Raw genomic sequence first — 17,329 nt, forward strand, 5'->3', positions numbered from 1 at the left:
GATGGGTTGTCTCATCAGTCTATTCATGGCGTCTCACCTTTCTCTCTTCTTTCTCCTCTTAGTCTTGCATCTCTTTACCTCTTGCTTCATCTGTTTCTCCACTTTAATCTCAGTTGGAATTTAGATGATCGATTGACACATTATATTTCATCCTGGACTAAAAATTATAGCATACACATGATGGTATGAGACGGGAATTTTCACATGATGGTGCAAGCATTTTTATCCACTATTAAGTATTAACCAAACCATATTAAAGAACCCAGCGGAGAATAACATATTTTTTATGCTGTTTCAAGTAGAGTCAATCCAAAAAGACAAAAACAACATGGTGTTTAACAAAGAGTTGCAAATGGAACAAAACACATCTTTTTTACTCAGCATCTATTTACTCTCCCTCTCTGCTCCTCTCTGATAGAGTCATGCTCTCAAGTTGAGACCCCAGGACCAGAGCTTGACGGTTCATGAGGAAGTAAATACTTGTCCCAATCTCCTCGCCTCCTTAATGCTTCACCCTACAAAATACCATCCACATTCTACCTTCTATCACTTTTTACTTCTCATCATCTTAATATGGCAAATCCTTATTAATCAGACTACCTTAATTTCCACAACTTCTGAACTTCTCAGCGCCTCTAATATAGTCTGAATGTTGTCTGTCAGTTCCGCAAGCTGCAAAAAAAAGTTACAAAAAGTTCCAAACAATTACTCTTTTTTGTTCTTGTTTTTGTTTTTTACAGTCAGATTCACCCAACCAAAACAAAAAGTAATCTCAATAGAGCATGTTTGCTTCAGAATGAGGTGATGACTTTAAGTGTAAAACAAAGGGCGTTTCAGTGAGGAAAAACTGGGAGCCTCTTACTCTTCTGAAACCTGCTATTATTCTAACAGGAACCCAACCGTCATCATTCATCTGACCCCTCAAGTGTTTATCTTTGCTTAAGTTATCAGCACTGAAAAAAGGATAAAAAAGTTTGTTATCCAGGCATCTATTGGGTGGTGGACCAGAAAGAAAGAAGTAGAGAGAGCTGGGAACACAGCCAAACTATACCTGAAATAATGCTCTACTTGTGTCAATATTTTATTGAACAACATGGGATCAAAGCTGGGAAAATATATGGGGGGTGGAGGTGGGAGGTTTCCAACCAAAGCTATCGACTCTGGAGGAGGATGCGGCATAAAGACATGCAGCGCATAATCTGAAGATAGATAGATAGATACACTACAACATTAGCCTAATAATAATAGAGATGGGTGGCATCAGTAAGAAAGAGCATATACCAGGAGGGTAGAGCATGGGGCCACCATATGAACCTATTTGAGGCGCTGCTGCCATATATTGCGCGCTAGATGGTGGCCCCATCAGCATCTGCGGTCTCATCGTCCCAAAACCCCTCTGCGGTTGCAAGTGCATGTCTCCTCTCCCGTTAGAGTGCCCATGCTCGAAGACGTTGCGCTGCCTGTTTCCAGGGTAAGAGCTGCTGCCGTTGCGATGATGCCTATGATGAGAATGACGGGATTGAGTAGTTGCAGAGCCACTCCTTTGGTTGTGATTCTGACCAGCATTTGGGTGGGGGTTACTACTAGTGGAAGAAGATGAGGTGGAGTTATTTCGTCTAAAAGGTTTCCTTTGGCCATTAACACTATGGTAATCAGATGAAGTAGCAGCAGCTGCCTGCATTATATATACATATATGCACAATGCATGTTGAAAAACCAAAGTTAAAAAGAAAAAGAAGCCGAACCAGCATTGGCGACAAAGCTATATATATATAAAGATAAAATATGATCTGATCAATATATATAAACCAATCAAACGATGGTAGAAGAGAACTTTACCTGCGGCAATGGCGATGATCCATCAGGTAAACCTTTGGAAGAGGGGGACTTGTGGGAAGATAGAGGAGACAAAGCAGGCCATGAATCGGCGCTCATAAGAGGAGGGGATGAGCTGATACAAGGCTTGTTCCAGACAGGCTTCTTGTCCTTGTCACAAGGAGGAAAGAAGGCTGATGCCGGATTAGCGGCACTGGACTCCGTCGTAGCCATCGTGTAACAAATATGGAGGAGCAAAGAGAGAGAGGAAATGAGAGAAAAAGAAGGTGAGGCCGGCGGTGTCTCCGGGGGGGAAGAATGAGTTGTTCATGTTACAAAACATCAATCAAAACCCTCGTTTTTACGATAATACCCTCTCGCTACCAATTCGTGTCATTTTCACCTCGTTCGACCAAACGGGTGTCAACACACTAAAAATGGTTCGTAATCTCTACGACAAAATCATCCATTTCTTACGACAATTCGTGTCCTTGTCCTATGACGCTTACGAAACAACATCCATCAGCAAACAAAAGAAAACCAGAAATAGTTTGACGCATGCATCTGACAACACGACACATTTCGACCCATTCTCTCTTCTATGTTCCACGGAAAATCATATAATCTAATAACAACAAGAAAACGATTGGAAAAATAATAAATATACTATGTAGCAGTACTTTGAGAAATACGAGGACAAGACAAGCAAATCCTTGGTTGACGGCAAAAGGAGAAGAAGATCGTTAAGAATTTGGCGGGAGGGATGTGCATTTGATTGGATGGTGTTATTAATTCACAAGTGCATGAACATGACGGGGCAGGGGATGAACTCAGTAAGCAAACTGGCCTCCATATTATCTTTTTTTGTTCACTCTTCTGTTATTAGAATTTTTACACATGTAATAATGTCAAACTGAAGCTACTGAATTATTGGATCTCATCTTATTATATTGTCTCCCTTCTAAAATTCTAAAATGGTAGAACATTGCTTGCGACTACAAGTCAACCAAGGATGTATATCTATATCAAGGTTTCTTCTTTTAAGATTAGCCTATGGAAACCCAATCCCAAATCTTTCAATAACTGGAAGAATATCAACTCAAAGGCAAGAAGAGGTGACATAAAATAATCAAAGATATCAGTAAGTGACAATGATTAATGCATCATAATCTGTAACGTGTAACCTAAGTAATCAAGGAACACTAGTATTGTGTGTGTGTGTGTGTATGAGCCTCTATTTACAAAGAAGAGAAAGAGAAACAGAGGTTTTGAATTCAAAGATGTCCTCTGCACAAGGGACAAGAAGCATGCCTGCATAGCCACTTGTCGATGCAGGGTAGGTGGAACGTATGATGGCACTGCGGCAATATTCTAACAGTCTCTCCCACCTTAAAGTCCTGTATCATCCACCACAAAGTCAATAATTTAATTTATCTTTCCAACCACTTGTTACCTATTTCTCTGTTTCACATTAATCAAAACATCATAGAACGCCAAGCATATGTATCCAGTTTCTCGTACGCTAAACTCTGTTTTGTAATTGCCTACAAGTTGGTCATAAAAGGCAAGTGAGGACAAACCTGAAGGCAGACAGAGCAAGAGACCATCTCCCCTGAGGTGTCTGTGATTCGGACCTTTGGGATCCTGTCCAGAGAATCCCCGGTGAGACCATTTGAAATGGCAGTGTCGAAGATGTCGGTTTGGTTGGGGAACTGCGATTCCACAGCTCCCATCTGGTAATTATTTAAAAACAAAAAATTGGATGATGAGATATATAAAATTAATAGTGAATTTAGGGATGATTTATAAAGCAAATGCATTGCGTTGCATTGGTTGGTAATAAATTACCTGGTTCTGGACCGCACTTAGCATTGCAGGACCAATACGCTCACGAACAAGCCTCCCGCTCAGAAGGCTAGCAATGACATCAATCTAATGAACCAAATAAAAAAGTAGTCCAGAATATTGGGATTGATTGAGAAAGGAGGTAGGTTTTAGGGAAAAAAGAAGGGTTACCAAGTAGAGAAGGCAAGCAATCCCAGACTGATCGGATTGCCAGAGGAGGAGAGAAGATTCAAGGACATCGATGGAGAAGACAGCACCTGAAATAGCACCGACGGCGGCTCCTCTGATGAAACCGCTCTCTGTTTCTTGGCCGATCAAAGCCCCTGTAAAGGCTCCTAGCAAAGTCCCCACTGGAAAGTAAAGCAATTATGAATTGTTATTCCTCATCTAACATCACATCCTTCTATCTATATATCATTGTGTTTTTTTTTTCTTTTTGGTTATAGGGGAAGAGACGAGAGATTGACCCTAAAACTAGCATAGGAATGAAATGGAAGAAGGAAAGGGAGACGAACCTAGAGCGAAGACGAAGGTGAAGAGAGCGGAGAAGAGGTTGGCTAGGAGCGAAGAAATGGCCGAATGGAAGCAATCTTTGATCCGATGGAGGAGCGAGAGAGGATACGTATCCATATCTCTCTTTCTTTCTGACTTCTTCTGGAAAACAAAAAGAAACAACACAGGGAAAGAAAAAAAAAAAAAAAGACAGCCAAAGCAAATGGAAAGAAACGAAGAAGGGGATGAATTTTGTTTTGGATTTTGCCTGAAAAAGAAAAAGATAAAAACCAAAAATAACTTTTAAGAAAAAATATAATCTCATTTAGAGAAGAGAGGTTAATGAGAGAAGAAAGGAACCTTTCTCTCTGCTGACCACAATTTCAATCATTTTTTTTTTTTATCAATAATCCCATCAAATGGCAGTGGTATTAATCAACTTAAATAGTGGTTGTCTTTTTCTTTGAGATACAAAATATCTACTCTTTAAAGATAAACATAAGTATCTAAAGGAGGCAAGCAGAGGGCTCCAATTCTTCTGACCTTTTCCTACGCCTCCTTTCTCTCTCTTTGCTTCTTCCTCCTAATTTAATCAAAAACAAAAGAAGAAAACCCATTAATCATCCTCCCCTCCCATTTACTTGTCTTTTGAATGAATTCAACACCCCACACTTTATTTTACTATCGTAAGATATGTGAAACAGACACACCACCCAACTTCATTCAATCAATTCCTATTATCTTTCTCAATCCACCAAACATTATATCTAAATACGAACTCCTAGTGCCCTACAATGCCATCTACCATCACAAGCTTCTCCTACTACTACTAGTGTAATCCCATCTTCTCTCTTATATTCGGCTTTCAAGGATGTTAGGCGAATCCACCTCCTGCCCTGTAGGACTACACCACCACAAACTTGAATACTATTCTTCTTACATGACATTCTACCTTTCCATCCACAAACAAAAAACTTTATTCCATGTGTCCACTACTACTTATACTTTATGAAGCTGGAACTAAATAAACATACCTCAATAATTAGATCAAATCTTGTACTCGTGTACACGCAACCACTTTGTGGATGACCACTTGTTCCCTTTGATTACAGCACATCCACCTGCACAAAGTGGATCAAATAACTAATATCATAAAATCCACTGTAGGACAAACACAGCTCCCAATCCATCTAAAACTTATCTATATCTACTGACCGTGAAGACTAGATGGGTCTAGAGTGGCGTCAGGTGTCATGCTCCAGAAAAGCAATGCATCTCCCATCTTTGGTTTCACGGACAGCCCTCCTTTCCCGCACTCTGACAGCTCATTCCACCACGGCACTGCGCTATAGTTTCCCTTGGCTGAGGGAAACACTGTCTCACCCCCCTCCTCTACATCTGACCTGCACAGTAGCTAAACAGCGTTAAAAAAAAAAAAAAAAAATGAACACAACAGCAACATCTTGTTGGAGTCCAAAGTCTATTCAGTTACATACAGGTACATGAGAACAGTGGCAATCCGCTGCCCTCCGTTCCTAGTGTTATACTCATCCATAAAGTAGTCATAGTGAGGCTCGTACTTTTGCCCTATTTCATAGTGCAGAACTTGAAGACCTTCCCCATGCTCTGCACATTGTAAGAACCAGTCAAGCATATGCTCCACAAAGAGCTGACCCTAAGGAGAAATGGGATTTTAAGAAAAGGTAAAAATAATAAAGTCTTTCAAGCACATACCAACTGGTATGAAGGTAAAATCTGATATCCTTTTCTCGATTTGACGGATGATTTTGTCGCGTCCTCTTGGAAGAAAAGTCCCAGAGCTCGTTCTCACCCTATTGAGGAGAAGTGGATGTCAGTAAAAGAGAGGAGGAAAGAAGCCTACTGATGATTCACTTGATAGTTGAAGGAAGACCTGCTATCTGTGCTCTTTCCAGTCTTCTGATCGACAACAGTTGACTTCTCCATATGCGGTTTAGCTAGCTCTATTAGATACTTGCATTCCTCCTTCGTCTATCGTGAATAATAATTAACACACGTCCCTAGTCAGTTAGCACACACTAACAACAACTAATGAAAATCACTTCCCTAGTTTTACTTTTTCTTTCAAATCACAGCTAGTGATCATAATATCACCTACTCTACGGAATCAATTGTTGATATCTACTGAAAAAAAACAGATTCGCTCACCAAGAAATTGTGGTAAATAGAAGCTCTGGGTTCCCAAGATATAATTTCAACCCAACGCTCATTCTCCGAAACATCTTTGCCGCTTCTGCGGAATAAAAAGAATCCCAAAGATGATGATAAATAAACACGCCAGATCTTATATTTGAATCGGGATTTTTTTTGGTACCTCTGAAGGTTTTTACGGACAATGGAAGTGAGATCATTGGCCTTGGATGACCCGCCATTGTTGCTGGGCAGCGAGAGAATTCCAAGCGCGAGAAGGAACAAAATCACGAAAGTAAACATAATCAACACCCCGAAGACGAGGGTTGAGTACGACGTTTTCCGACGGTGATGATTCCTCTGTCGCGCCATCATTTTTGCAAAGGATCGATTTCTCAGATCCGAAAGAAGCAGAGAGGAGCAGCAGTAAGCAAGTCCTCTGCGTAGGAGAGATTAAACAAACAAACCGGATGACGGAAGAGGCTTTACATAGTCGGGCCTCAGGCCCATTTAATTTGGCCCAATAAGGGAAAGTGCTTTTCGAATGAATGGCAAAAATAATCGTCGTCATCCCCAGAGAGAGAGAGAGAATCCGATAAGGCGAGAGAGAGAATGCAGCTCGCCACCACCATTTCTCTACTCCTGCCATCTCCATCTCCATCTCCATCTCGACTCTCTCCTTCTCTTCAGTCCCTGATTATCCCCAGGAGATTATGCTCTATCTCATACTCTTCACAAACGTCGATTCTCCCGGATGCCGCCGATGACTTCACCGTGGGAGACTGTCTCGTCTACGAGGACGGCGTCTTCGAAGACCCTTACCTCGAGGAGGAGGTCAGTCTCGAAGCGGTCAAAGAGCGGAAGATTCCGAAGCGGCGGGGCAGGGGAAAGAGAATAGTTCAAGCGGCGGCGGCGGCGGAGATCGAGCCGGAGAACCTCGTGCCGGATGAGTGGAGGGATGTTCAGGCGGAGGTGAACCTGACGAAGAAGGACAAGAGGAAAATAGCGCAGGAGCTGGAGTTCGGAGTGAGTGTGGAGAAGAAGAGGCAAGGGCTGATTCCGCTGAGGAAGGTGGATTTGAAGGAGTATTTAACGTACAAGGAAGTCAAGCTGGATCAGTTGAAACCTGTTGTTCTCGATAAACCGACGACGTTTGATGGAGATGGAGGGGAGAGGGGTGAAGAAACGTATTCGAGTGAGCGAGTAGCACCGAAGAACCCTAGATGGGCGGTTTATGGAAAAGGATTCGAACACGTCACCAAGTTCTTCAATAGCGATAAGTATGATCCCAGTGGCAAGAAGCTCGACGGCCCTCGGAAGCTGCTTTCTAAAGAAGAGAAGTTTATGCTCAATAGCCGAAATCCTCACCTAGCTGTTGCCACCTCAGTAAGTGATTTTTTCTTTTTTTTTTTAATATTTGATTTTTGAGTTCTGTTTTAAGTTTGAACCAGCAGTAACCTAATGTTGGTTGTGTTTTTCAGAAAAAGTGGCTTCCTCTTCACACACTGGCAGCTTCGGGAGAATTTTATCTGGTTGACTCCTTGCTTAAGCACAATCTTGATATCAATGCAACGGACGTGGTATGTGGATTTTTACCTGAATCTTTTGCTCTTTTTGTATATAATCTAGTAGTGTTTTTTTTAATATAATTTGTATATGGAATCTAGGGCGGCTTGACAGCACTTCACCGAGCAATAATAGGTAAAAAACAGGCGATTACAAACTACCTGCTGAGGGAATCGGCAAACCCGTTTGTTCTTGATGATGTAAGTGGTCGGTCACCTTATAATAATCTCTCTCCCTTGCTTCAGATGCTGCTGCGATCTGATTAGTTCGTTTATGTGTTAGGAAGGTGCGACTTTGATGCACTATGCTGTGCAGACAGCATCAGCTCCCACAATAAAACTTCTCCTGCTGTATAACGCTGACATAAACGCGCAAGACAGGGTAATGATGTTAAAACATTCTTATATTAGCGAATCTGTCAGCTGGTTGGTTGACACATTGTTTTTTCTTTTAAATTTCAGGACGGGTGGACGCCCCTGCACGTTGCAGTACAGGCCAGAAGAAGCGACATCGTGAAACTTCTTTTGATAAAAGGGGCTGACATACAAGTGAAGAACAAGGCTAGTTCCATCACCTTCCCACTAGTCCGCTTTTGTATTATTATCGTTATTATGATTCTGATGATGCCGTTTTTTTTTGACTAATTCCAACAGGATGGGTTAACTCCGCTGGGCCTTTGCCTCTACCTTGGAAGAGAGACAAGGACGTATGAAGTGTTGAAAATGTTGAAAGAGTTTCCCCGTAGTAGACTCAAGAGATTGGTAACGGATTAAGCTTTACTGGACCACGCTCTCACATTTTGGTCGGTGTTTTTCTTTTGCGTTTGTTTTCGCACCGGAAATTAACAAAGCCGAAATCATATTTACCCAAAAGAATATTACTACCTGTATAATATGTATAATATTAATACTAGATTTTGATTCAGGCTTTCAAAACGCATAATTTTTTTTGTTGAATTAACCCATCTGGTTTTTCTCTAATATGTTTATACATAGATGTTTGATGTTCAGTTCAGTTCAATCTCGATTTTGGTTTAGTTCTAGTTTGGTTGTGGTTATCTGTTTCTCTAGTTCAAGAGATATAAAAACTGTTTAGTTATTTTTGAATGTGGGTTTGATTTCAATTTGGTTATTTTGGCTTTCAGTTTGGTTTGAACAACAATGTTAGAAACCCAATAAATTTTTTAGTTCAATTCGTTTCTAGTTCAGTTCTTATGAAAAATGCAGGTAAAAAAAAACTCTTTTTTAAAAAAGTTTTTTTTATAAAATATCAGATAATTTGGATAAATTTAAATATTTTGAAATATAACATTTGGGTGATTTGTGTTAATAGAGAATTTAGGCTAATTTTGAATATTCTTGAATACCAAATAAAAATCATTTAAATCTCTAACAAATCAATTGTTATATTAGGTGAAAATTACAAATGAAATAATCTAAATCTAGATTTTGACCAGCACGTCCGTGCAGATATTTTATTCAGTTATAGATGTTTAAATAAGGGTGGAACATATCAGATTTGGATTCGACGGATCCGTAGATTAGTATCTAGATTATTCGGAAAAATAATTAAAAAAATTAAAATACTAATTTTTTTAAAAAAAATACATACATTAAATATTTATACAACATTATCAATATATATTTATAAGTATATAATATTAGAAATTGAAATATAATTTTATAAAAATAATTTTATGTATAAATAAAATATATCAAATATAATGATTAGTAAAATTTCAAAATTAATATATTTTAAAATACGGATCTTGATCCGTATATCCAGATCTAAAAATCAAGATACTCATATTCAGATTCAGTTTTGGCGGATCCAAGATTTTACTATTCGAATCTGAATTCAGACACCTCTGGTATCATATTTTCAGAGTGGATCTAAGATCGAATCCGACCTTAGATAATAAGTCTCATGCCTAGTTTAAAACATTTTAGAAAGGCCTATTTTTAGGTTTTTAACATTTTAGAATGACCTCAACTTGTTTTTTCATATTTAGCTACTAAATTTATCTTTTAATGAGATTTTAATATCCATATCCGGATTCAGATGTTCCAGATATCCTATTTTCAAAACGGATCTCAGATCGAGTCCAAATTCTGAATAATAAGTCTCCTGTATCGTTTTAAACATTTTAGAATGATTCTATTTTTATGTTTTTAACATTTTAGAACGACCTCAACTAGTTTGTTCATGTTTAGCTACTGAATTTATTTTTTAATGAGATTGTTTTTTTCTACGACTGTGTGTTAAGTAATCATTTTATTTTGACAAATATTCTCTATGTTTCATAATAAGTGTCATTATAACATTTTTTATTGTTATGCAAAAAGTGTCACTTTAGAATTTCAATGTAAATAAATATATTTACTTTCAGCTGAAAATTAATTGTAAACTGCATTGATTTTATAAATAATTTTATTTAACTCAAATATTATTGGTCAAATGTGTGTAATTAATAACAATTTTAATACATTTCAATCAATTTTTTAATCTGTGTGAAAAATGTCAAAGTGACACTTATTAAAAAACGAAGGGAATATAACACTAAAATGCAGCATATTTGAGTTTTAAATATACCTTTTATTATATTAAATCTAGATATGGTTATTTAAATTTGAAATTTATATATAAAGATCAAATTTTATTTTTATTATATTCGAAATTATTTTATTTAAAATTTTATATATGATTTAAAACAATATTATTTGTTGGTATATGTTTTGATAGATTATATTTATGTATACATTTGTTGCCAATTTAGATAGTTTGTGTGTGTATGAATGTGATAAAATTGTAATAATACATAAATAAATTTTAGAATTGTTTTGATAATTAGTCACCCCAACAAAAGAGATATTGTCGTATATGATAATATACATATGATGTCGGTTAAAAATTTAAAACAATCTCTCTCTTCCCTCTCTGTTCTCTCTCTAGTATCTCTCACAGAGAGGAAGAGAAGAGATGATATCCCTTTTGTTTTTTGGTTTATGATCATTAGATCAGAGTTATGTTCGGCTTGTCCGAGTAAATATTCCGGTTAGCGGATTTCTTGTTTTCGCTATGGCGATTTTGTTGTGTTCTTCGATCCGCAACAGAGTTGCTTCAATTCGTCTTTTTTTTCTCTGTTTTGTTGGATCGATTAATAAAATTTCAAGTCTGAGTTTCACTTCTCACTTCGTTCTTAATTCTATCCCGTAAATACCATCTCAGACACTTGCTTCACTGTCACTTTAACTGTTTTTTAGGAGAATCAATCTTCACTTTGTCTTTGCCATCTATGGTGTATTGTGAAGCTTTTTCGATTGAAAGAAAGTTAGGTAAGATGGAATCTTTGGGTCATCTTTGGAGTAGATTCAGCAGAGCCGGTGTTATTTGTAACGGTCCGGCATAGAGTCTTCCTTCAATTTCGACTGAAGCTTCCTCAAGCTCAATCTGGTGAAGCAAAGTCCCTCTGCTTTGGTAGTTTACGGTTTAAGTGGAAAGTATCTCAGGATTTACAAGCATAGATCATTGAACCGGCGGTGGTAGCTTGTTCTGATGAGAACTTACGGCGGCGCACTAACACTGGATCCTCATCTTGGGCGGAGGCGTGTTACGAAAGTGGAGACGTGGCGAGTTTCTGACCTAGGACACTCATGCAAGAGCGTTTGATTACGCGTGTCTCTTATTGCTTCTGCAGTCAACGCACGTTCCTTAATACGACACTTTCTCGAAGATATTGATCCAAATCAATATAATGGATTGGGGCTTTGAGCTTTAATTTTAATTCGAGATTGTAAATGATGGGGATTGGTTTTATGATGTATTGCTTGTAACTTTGTCCATTGGGCCAAAGAAATGAAATCTAAAGTTGACAAAAAAAAAACATATGATGTCGTTTGTAGGAATTTGGACCCATCATTAAAGCCCACCAAAATGATTGCCGTTAACTATAATGTCCTAATTTTATTACCTTCGCCAGTTCGCTGGTTTTATAAATTTTAAAACGACATTTTACAACCCAGTGGCAATTTATAGTAAATATTTAGAAAAAGTCAAGGTAAAATTTGTTTCGTACTTCTGTTTTAATAGTTTAGATTAAATGTATTTTTTATATAACTCAAATCAATCAATATATAATATCACATGATATCTTTTGGACGATAAAGTGGAGTTGAGTTGTTTTCCCATATGTGCCTTTAACATCAGAGAGCTTAAGCAAATCATCAAACTTGAGGATTTTTGTGTCACCACATATGGTTCCTACAATCAAAACTTTCTTGATGGTTCAATGACATAAATTTCATAAGACCAAAATCCATAATAAGATGCTATGAAACCGAAGTCTAACTACCTCTTGATGGCTTTCATCCTCTTTCTTAGATGTTCCAGTTCCACAAAGCCATTCAACAGATTTTTTTTATTTATATCCCTCCCTTACTTAAAAACTGTCGTTTTTGATTCTTGATGATATTTTCTCTGATCGATGGGATTGTCTTAGAGAAAAAGGATCTTTAATGATGTTTAGGCCATAAGTTTTATGCCATGACTGCAACATTTTCTTCGGAAGAACTATTTCAGATATATTCCAATAGATTAACGGAAAAGAGAGCGAGGTGAAGAGGGCAGAAGAAAAAGGGTTGTGATGTATAATTAGGGTATTGTTTTTTTTTTTTAATTTTTTTTTTTTTTTTTTTTTTTTTTTTTTGAAAAAAGGGCGAGTTTTAAATGTTTAGTTTTACAGTAGAATTAATTAAATAAATATTCAGAAAATAAGTAATGATATACAATTGTAAATATTTAGAAAATTAAGAGCATAATCATCCTTCTATTTTAATAGTATAGATTAGCACTCAATTCCAAATGTCAAATTAACTCCAAAAGAATCACGTCAGAATGGAGTGAAAAATTACATGTAATAGTCAACATCAAATACTATAACAAAACCAACTAAGAAAATAGTCGCTTTCAATTTTTTTGTAACTACTACTTAAAACTACCACGGAGCATTAGTTAGATAAGATAACTAAATCCTCCTCCCCCCCCTCGAAAAGAGAAAAAAATAATAAGATAACTAAATATTTGCATTTATTGGCTCAAAATAACTTTTTTACATAAATGCCACTTTCATACGCGTATAAAACGAGTAGGATGACATTATATCTACCAGTCAATTTCACATTCTTCTCCATCACAAACCAGTCATGTCACCTCCCACACTAGACCAACTACACACTTACCATGCCCAAGAGAGGGTGATATTCTCTAAACTGGTCCTAATGTTTTCAAGATCACCATCTGAATCACTCCTTGTCATGGCTACATGGTTTTGGCTTGAAAACTTTGGTTTTGAAGAAATTTTCTCAACCATCTTTGCTCTTCCAGATCAACTCATTGCATCTTTTGCTAACGAAGCTGTTTCTTGCTTTCGATGTATCGAGTCCGTTCATCCCCCAATTGGCTTCGACCAGATCCCTCTCACTTCAAGATATTTACAAAAACACATCTCACTTCCCATGATTTACAAATATCGATACACCGCCATTGCTGGAATCAAAACCTTTCTAACCACCATTTGTTCTAGAATATTTTCCGATATCCTTACACAAGTTCTTCCATATTCTTCACCACCATTTTCCGCCCCCGGATTACAGTACTCTCTGATCATACCTGGCTTCCCGCATCCAACTTTCGGAAACATCAACGTCATGCGACCTGATGTAGTTGATGGGGCTAACACCTTCAACAGCAACAGCTCATTCCTCTTCCCAAAGGGTCTTTGGGAGTGGAACGATCACTGCATGGAAAGTGAGAATGACCGAACGATGTTTATAACGTTTTCTCGTGGCTTTCCTGTGTCGAAGGCCGAAGTTAAGGAGCTTTTCACCAACAGATTTGGAGAAAAGTGTGTGGTAGGCGTTTACATGCGAGAAGACTGCGTAAGTTCACCCAACATAATTGCGTGTAATAATGATCAGCAACAACCACTGTTTGCAAAGCTGGTTTTGGACTCGGTTGTTACTGTGGATCGCATACTAGAAGGTGAGAAGCTCCAAAAGTTTCGGATCAATGGTAAACACATTAGGGCTCGTAAATACAACGAGAAGAAGGACAGACGTACTTGCTTCACCTAAAAGTTGAAAGAAAATCTAAGTTTTTTTTTTGTTTCATCTTTATATTTATGTTATAATTTAATAATCAGAAAACATATGTAATGCCTTATGCCTATCTCTTTAATTTGGACTTTCTCATTATGAATGGAATATGTTTTCACATAATTTAGCATTGAATGTCACTGCAAATTTACTTTAAAACAAGTGTAACACAACACTATATTGTGCATGAACACATCCTCTTTTTTTATCGAGCTTATGATTCACTTTTGATTAGGCGATTAGTCAGAATTTTATCTAGTTCTATCGACTTGAAGGAATAATTTCCCGAACCATATTGTAATTATATTATCAAATTAAAAACATTTTCAAAAGAATACACTATCAGATTACTTTTCAAGTTAATTTTCTTCCAAGTTTGTTAAAAAGTATATAATTGTATATTTCATATAATAGTTTTGTTTTGCGTTAGTATTTACGTGAAAACAATTAAAACTGCATAATAAAATGTCACAAAACTAATTAAAATATATGGTAAAATATTAACTTGAACATGAATTGGCAGATATTTACTAAATTCAAATTTCTTACTCATCTTTTATGCATGCACTAGTTTTTCTCCTGTTAAAATACATATATTACAATATAAAATAAATGACATGTCATAATTATTGGTAAAAGTTGAAAACTTATCTGTTGTAACTGGTAAACAAATATTTTAACTAGTGGAATAAAAATAAATGGATTAACAGAAATGAAGTATAAAAAATGGAGCCGGTCCATTCCATTTATTCATGAACAAATTTGTTATGGAATAGTTTTTTTTGTATTTATCTATTTATTTATGGAATTGATGAAATGACTATTCTATTTTATTCATGGTAAACGATAGAAGTTTTTTTGGAATTAATAGAATCAATCATTACATATCATTTTTAAATAAAAAAATACAAATATTTGAATTAGTGGAATACAAATAAACGGATTAACAGAAATAGAATATAAAAATAGAATCGATCCATTCCATTTATTCATGGACAAATTTGTTATGGAATCATTTTCTTTGTATTTATCTATTTATTTATGGAATTGATGAAATGACTATTTTATTTTATTCATGGTAAACGATCGAAACTTGTGGAAATAATAGAATCAATCATACCATATCATTTTAATTCAAAAAATACAAATATTTGAATTAGTCTAATAAAGATAAATGGATTAACAAAAATAGAATATAAAATGGATTCAATCCATTCCATTTATTCATGAACAAATTTGTTATGAAATCATTTTTTTGTATTTATCTATTTATTTATGGAATTGATGAAATGACTATTCTATTTCATTAATGGTAAACAAAAGATAAAATTGTGAAACTAATAGAACCAATCAATCCATATCATTTTAATTTAAAAAAATACAATTCAGTTGTAGCCATCATCTTCCACCATTTGGCTTCGTATTACTAGTAAAATTAGTATTGATTGTGTGCAACACAATTCACGGATAATAAAGTACAAAGAGACAAATGTTTAACTGTTAGAGCAGAAAAAAAAAAGCAAAATTCTAGAGGAATAACAATTTAAACAATTTTGAAAACAATTGCGTCTGCCGGGAGTCGAACCCGGGTCTATTGCTTGGAAGGCAATTATCCTAACCGTTGGACTACAGACGCTTGTTAGAAACCAACTCGATTACAATTTATACTTTATGAATCCATATTTATTTAGTGCTTCTATACAAATTTTAAAGTTCTAAACGCTAGGCATTCAGTCGTTTGTATAAAAACGCTAGGCATTCAGTCGTTTGTATACATGCTAATGCTGAAGGTAGCAAGCTCGAGGAAGTTGATTAAAAGTTCTATATCTTGTCACGTGACATGTAGTGTCGATGGGCAAACCAACTCAAATGTAAAATTAATTGCTATATTATGTGAAAATTACTAATAAAATAATCTAAAATTAAATGTAATTTCTGTTATGAACTAGATTGTGGATGACTCATAACCAAGAGATTATGATTTGTAAACTTTTCATTTATCTATGACGGTGTAATCTCCAATATAACGAACTTCTATGTTATGAATAAATATAGACTTTTCCATTACTTTTACAACACGTTATCAGCACGAGACTCTAAATTCCTAAGCTAACACCCAAATCGAAAAACCCTAAAACCCTAACCCTAGCCGGCGATCCGACGAACCCTAAACCCCGATCGCGTCTCTTGTTCCCGCATCTGTTCCAGCTCGCGTTTCCGATCAGCTTCAGCCCAAGGCGTTCCTAATCCTAGCTAAGACGTTCGCGACCCGAGAGCAGCTCCAGCACGCGACCTCTTCCTCGTTCGTGACAGCATCAAAAAGCTCGCGTCCGACGATCAAGGCGTTCCCAATCAAGCAACAAAGGACGTCCGCGACCCGATAGAAGCGACTCGATCCATTCCAGCTCGCGTCCCGTTCGGGTCCAGCTCGCGGCTCAACTCCTTTCCTGGTCCGATTCAACAATCATCTAAGGTTAAAAGGTTACTTGTTTAAAATCCGAATGATCTGATTGCATGATTCTTGAGGTTTAATATCATCTGCTAGGATTGATAGTTTTGTAATCTGATCTGTTTTAAATAGAAACCCTAAATAATCTGTAAGATAGGTTATATAGATCTGATTTGGATGTTTTGAGAATTGAGAATCCGTATGCTAGGTTGATAGATTCATGATATAATCTAATGTCTTGAGGTTTAAGATTGTATGCTAAGTTCGATTAAATTGATTGATCTGATTATATGTTTTTGAAGTTTGATAAATTCGGATACTATATAAATTATTTACACATAGTTTATGTTAAATACCAATCAGCCTTGAAACTGATTCATTGAAATTCATGCTTGAAATTTATATTCTTGTATTGCTAAAATCAACTTTGAAACTGATTCATTGAAATCCATGCTTGAAATCTATATTCTAGCATTGCTAAAATCAGCCTTGAAACTGATTGAGTGATTAATAAATCTTTTTACTAGTTTTGCTAAAATCTATTGATTGTTAAATCCTAATTGCATGATTAATTGAATTTGTTTTTGCTAGTTTTGATAAACCATAATATTATGAGCACATAGAAATAGTATTGCTCAGACTTGCTAGAAATTGATTGATTGATTAAATGCCTTTAAGATTTATAGTCTCATTGTCCTCACAAGATTGAAATCCGAATTGATTATTTTTAAGAGTAAGGCAGCATAAAAATTATACCTAAATATTAAGTGATATATGATTTGAGATGTCGAAAATCAACCTGGATTTTGCTGCCCTAAATCTCTCTGGAGATAATTATTTA

At 36.3% G+C, this 17,329-nt stretch overlaps 5 protein-coding genes and 1 non-coding gene across 7 annotated transcripts; 2 read left to right on the forward strand and 4 right to left on the reverse strand.

The window, feature by feature from the left end:
- Window positions 1–3: 3 nt before the first annotated feature.
- Window positions 4–2,372, reverse strand: LOC106317007 (la-related protein 1B). 2 transcript variants are annotated; one of them, XM_013754870.1, is made up of 6 exons: window positions 1,840–2,372; window positions 1,282–1,675; window positions 1,052–1,199; window positions 863–953; window positions 601–672; window positions 4–515 (listed from the first exon to the last, which is right to left on the reverse strand). In XM_013754870.1, the coding sequence occupies exons 1-6, from the start codon at window positions 2,047–2,049 to the stop codon at window positions 429–431; spliced, it is 1,002 nt and encodes a 333-aa protein (XP_013610324.1). In that variant the 5' UTR covers window positions 2,050–2,372; the 3' UTR covers window positions 4–428. The 2 variants fall into 2 exon arrangements, with proteins under 2 accessions (XP_013610324.1, XP_013610325.1); XM_013754871.1 differs by having other exon boundaries at window positions 449–536.
- A 537-nt stretch (window positions 2,373–2,909) lies between these two features.
- Window positions 2,910–4,599, reverse strand: LOC106318419 (NEP1-interacting protein-like 1). The gene is made up of 7 exons (XM_013756386.1): window positions 4,513–4,599; window positions 4,381–4,420; window positions 4,176–4,303; window positions 3,832–4,010; window positions 3,664–3,747; window positions 3,396–3,548; window positions 2,910–3,212 (listed from the first exon to the last, which is right to left on the reverse strand). The coding sequence occupies exons 1-7, from the start codon at window positions 4,541–4,543 to the stop codon at window positions 3,090–3,092; spliced, it is 738 nt and encodes a 245-aa protein (XP_013611840.1). The 5' UTR covers window positions 4,544–4,599; the 3' UTR covers window positions 2,910–3,089.
- Window positions 4,437–6,774, reverse strand: LOC106318418 (probable prolyl 4-hydroxylase 10). The gene is made up of 8 exons (XM_013756385.1): window positions 6,506–6,774; window positions 6,340–6,424; window positions 6,065–6,162; window positions 5,887–5,984; window positions 5,649–5,778; window positions 5,368–5,555; window positions 5,187–5,273; window positions 4,437–4,735 (listed from the first exon to the last, which is right to left on the reverse strand). The coding sequence occupies exons 1-7, from the start codon at window positions 6,694–6,696 to the stop codon at window positions 5,200–5,202; spliced, it is 864 nt and encodes a 287-aa protein (XP_013611839.1). The 5' UTR covers window positions 6,697–6,774; the 3' UTR covers window positions 4,437–4,735; window positions 5,187–5,199.
- Window positions 6,775–6,896: 122 nt separating this feature from the next.
- Window positions 6,897–8,843, forward strand: LOC106318417 (ankyrin repeat domain-containing protein, chloroplastic). The gene is made up of 6 exons (XM_013756384.1): window positions 6,897–7,707; window positions 7,803–7,901; window positions 7,989–8,087; window positions 8,170–8,268; window positions 8,349–8,447; window positions 8,541–8,843. The coding sequence occupies exons 1-6, from the start codon at window positions 6,934–6,936 to the stop codon at window positions 8,658–8,660; spliced, it is 1,290 nt and encodes a 429-aa protein (XP_013611838.1). The 5' UTR covers window positions 6,897–6,933; the 3' UTR covers window positions 8,661–8,843.
- Window positions 8,844–13,085: 4,242 nt separating this feature from the next.
- On the forward strand, window positions 13,086–14,018 carry LOC106314220. Its single transcript, XM_013752136.1, has one exon. It carries the CDS (start codon window positions 13,089–13,091, stop codon window positions 14,016–14,018), a length of 930 nt encoding a protein of 309 aa, XP_013607590.1. The 5' UTR covers window positions 13,086–13,088.
- Window positions 14,019–15,603: 1,585 nt separating this feature from the next.
- On the reverse strand, window positions 15,604–15,675 carry TRNAG-UCC. The gene has a single exon. It is a non-coding gene; the product is annotated as a tRNA-Gly (tRNA).
- Window positions 15,676–17,329: the final 1,654 nt, after the last annotated feature.

Source organism: Brassica oleracea, chromosome C9, assembly GCF_000695525.1.
Source record: "Brassica oleracea var. oleracea cultivar TO1000 chromosome C9, BOL, whole genome shotgun sequence".
NCBI lineage: Eukaryota > Viridiplantae > Streptophyta > Magnoliopsida > Brassicales > Brassicaceae > Brassica > Brassica oleracea.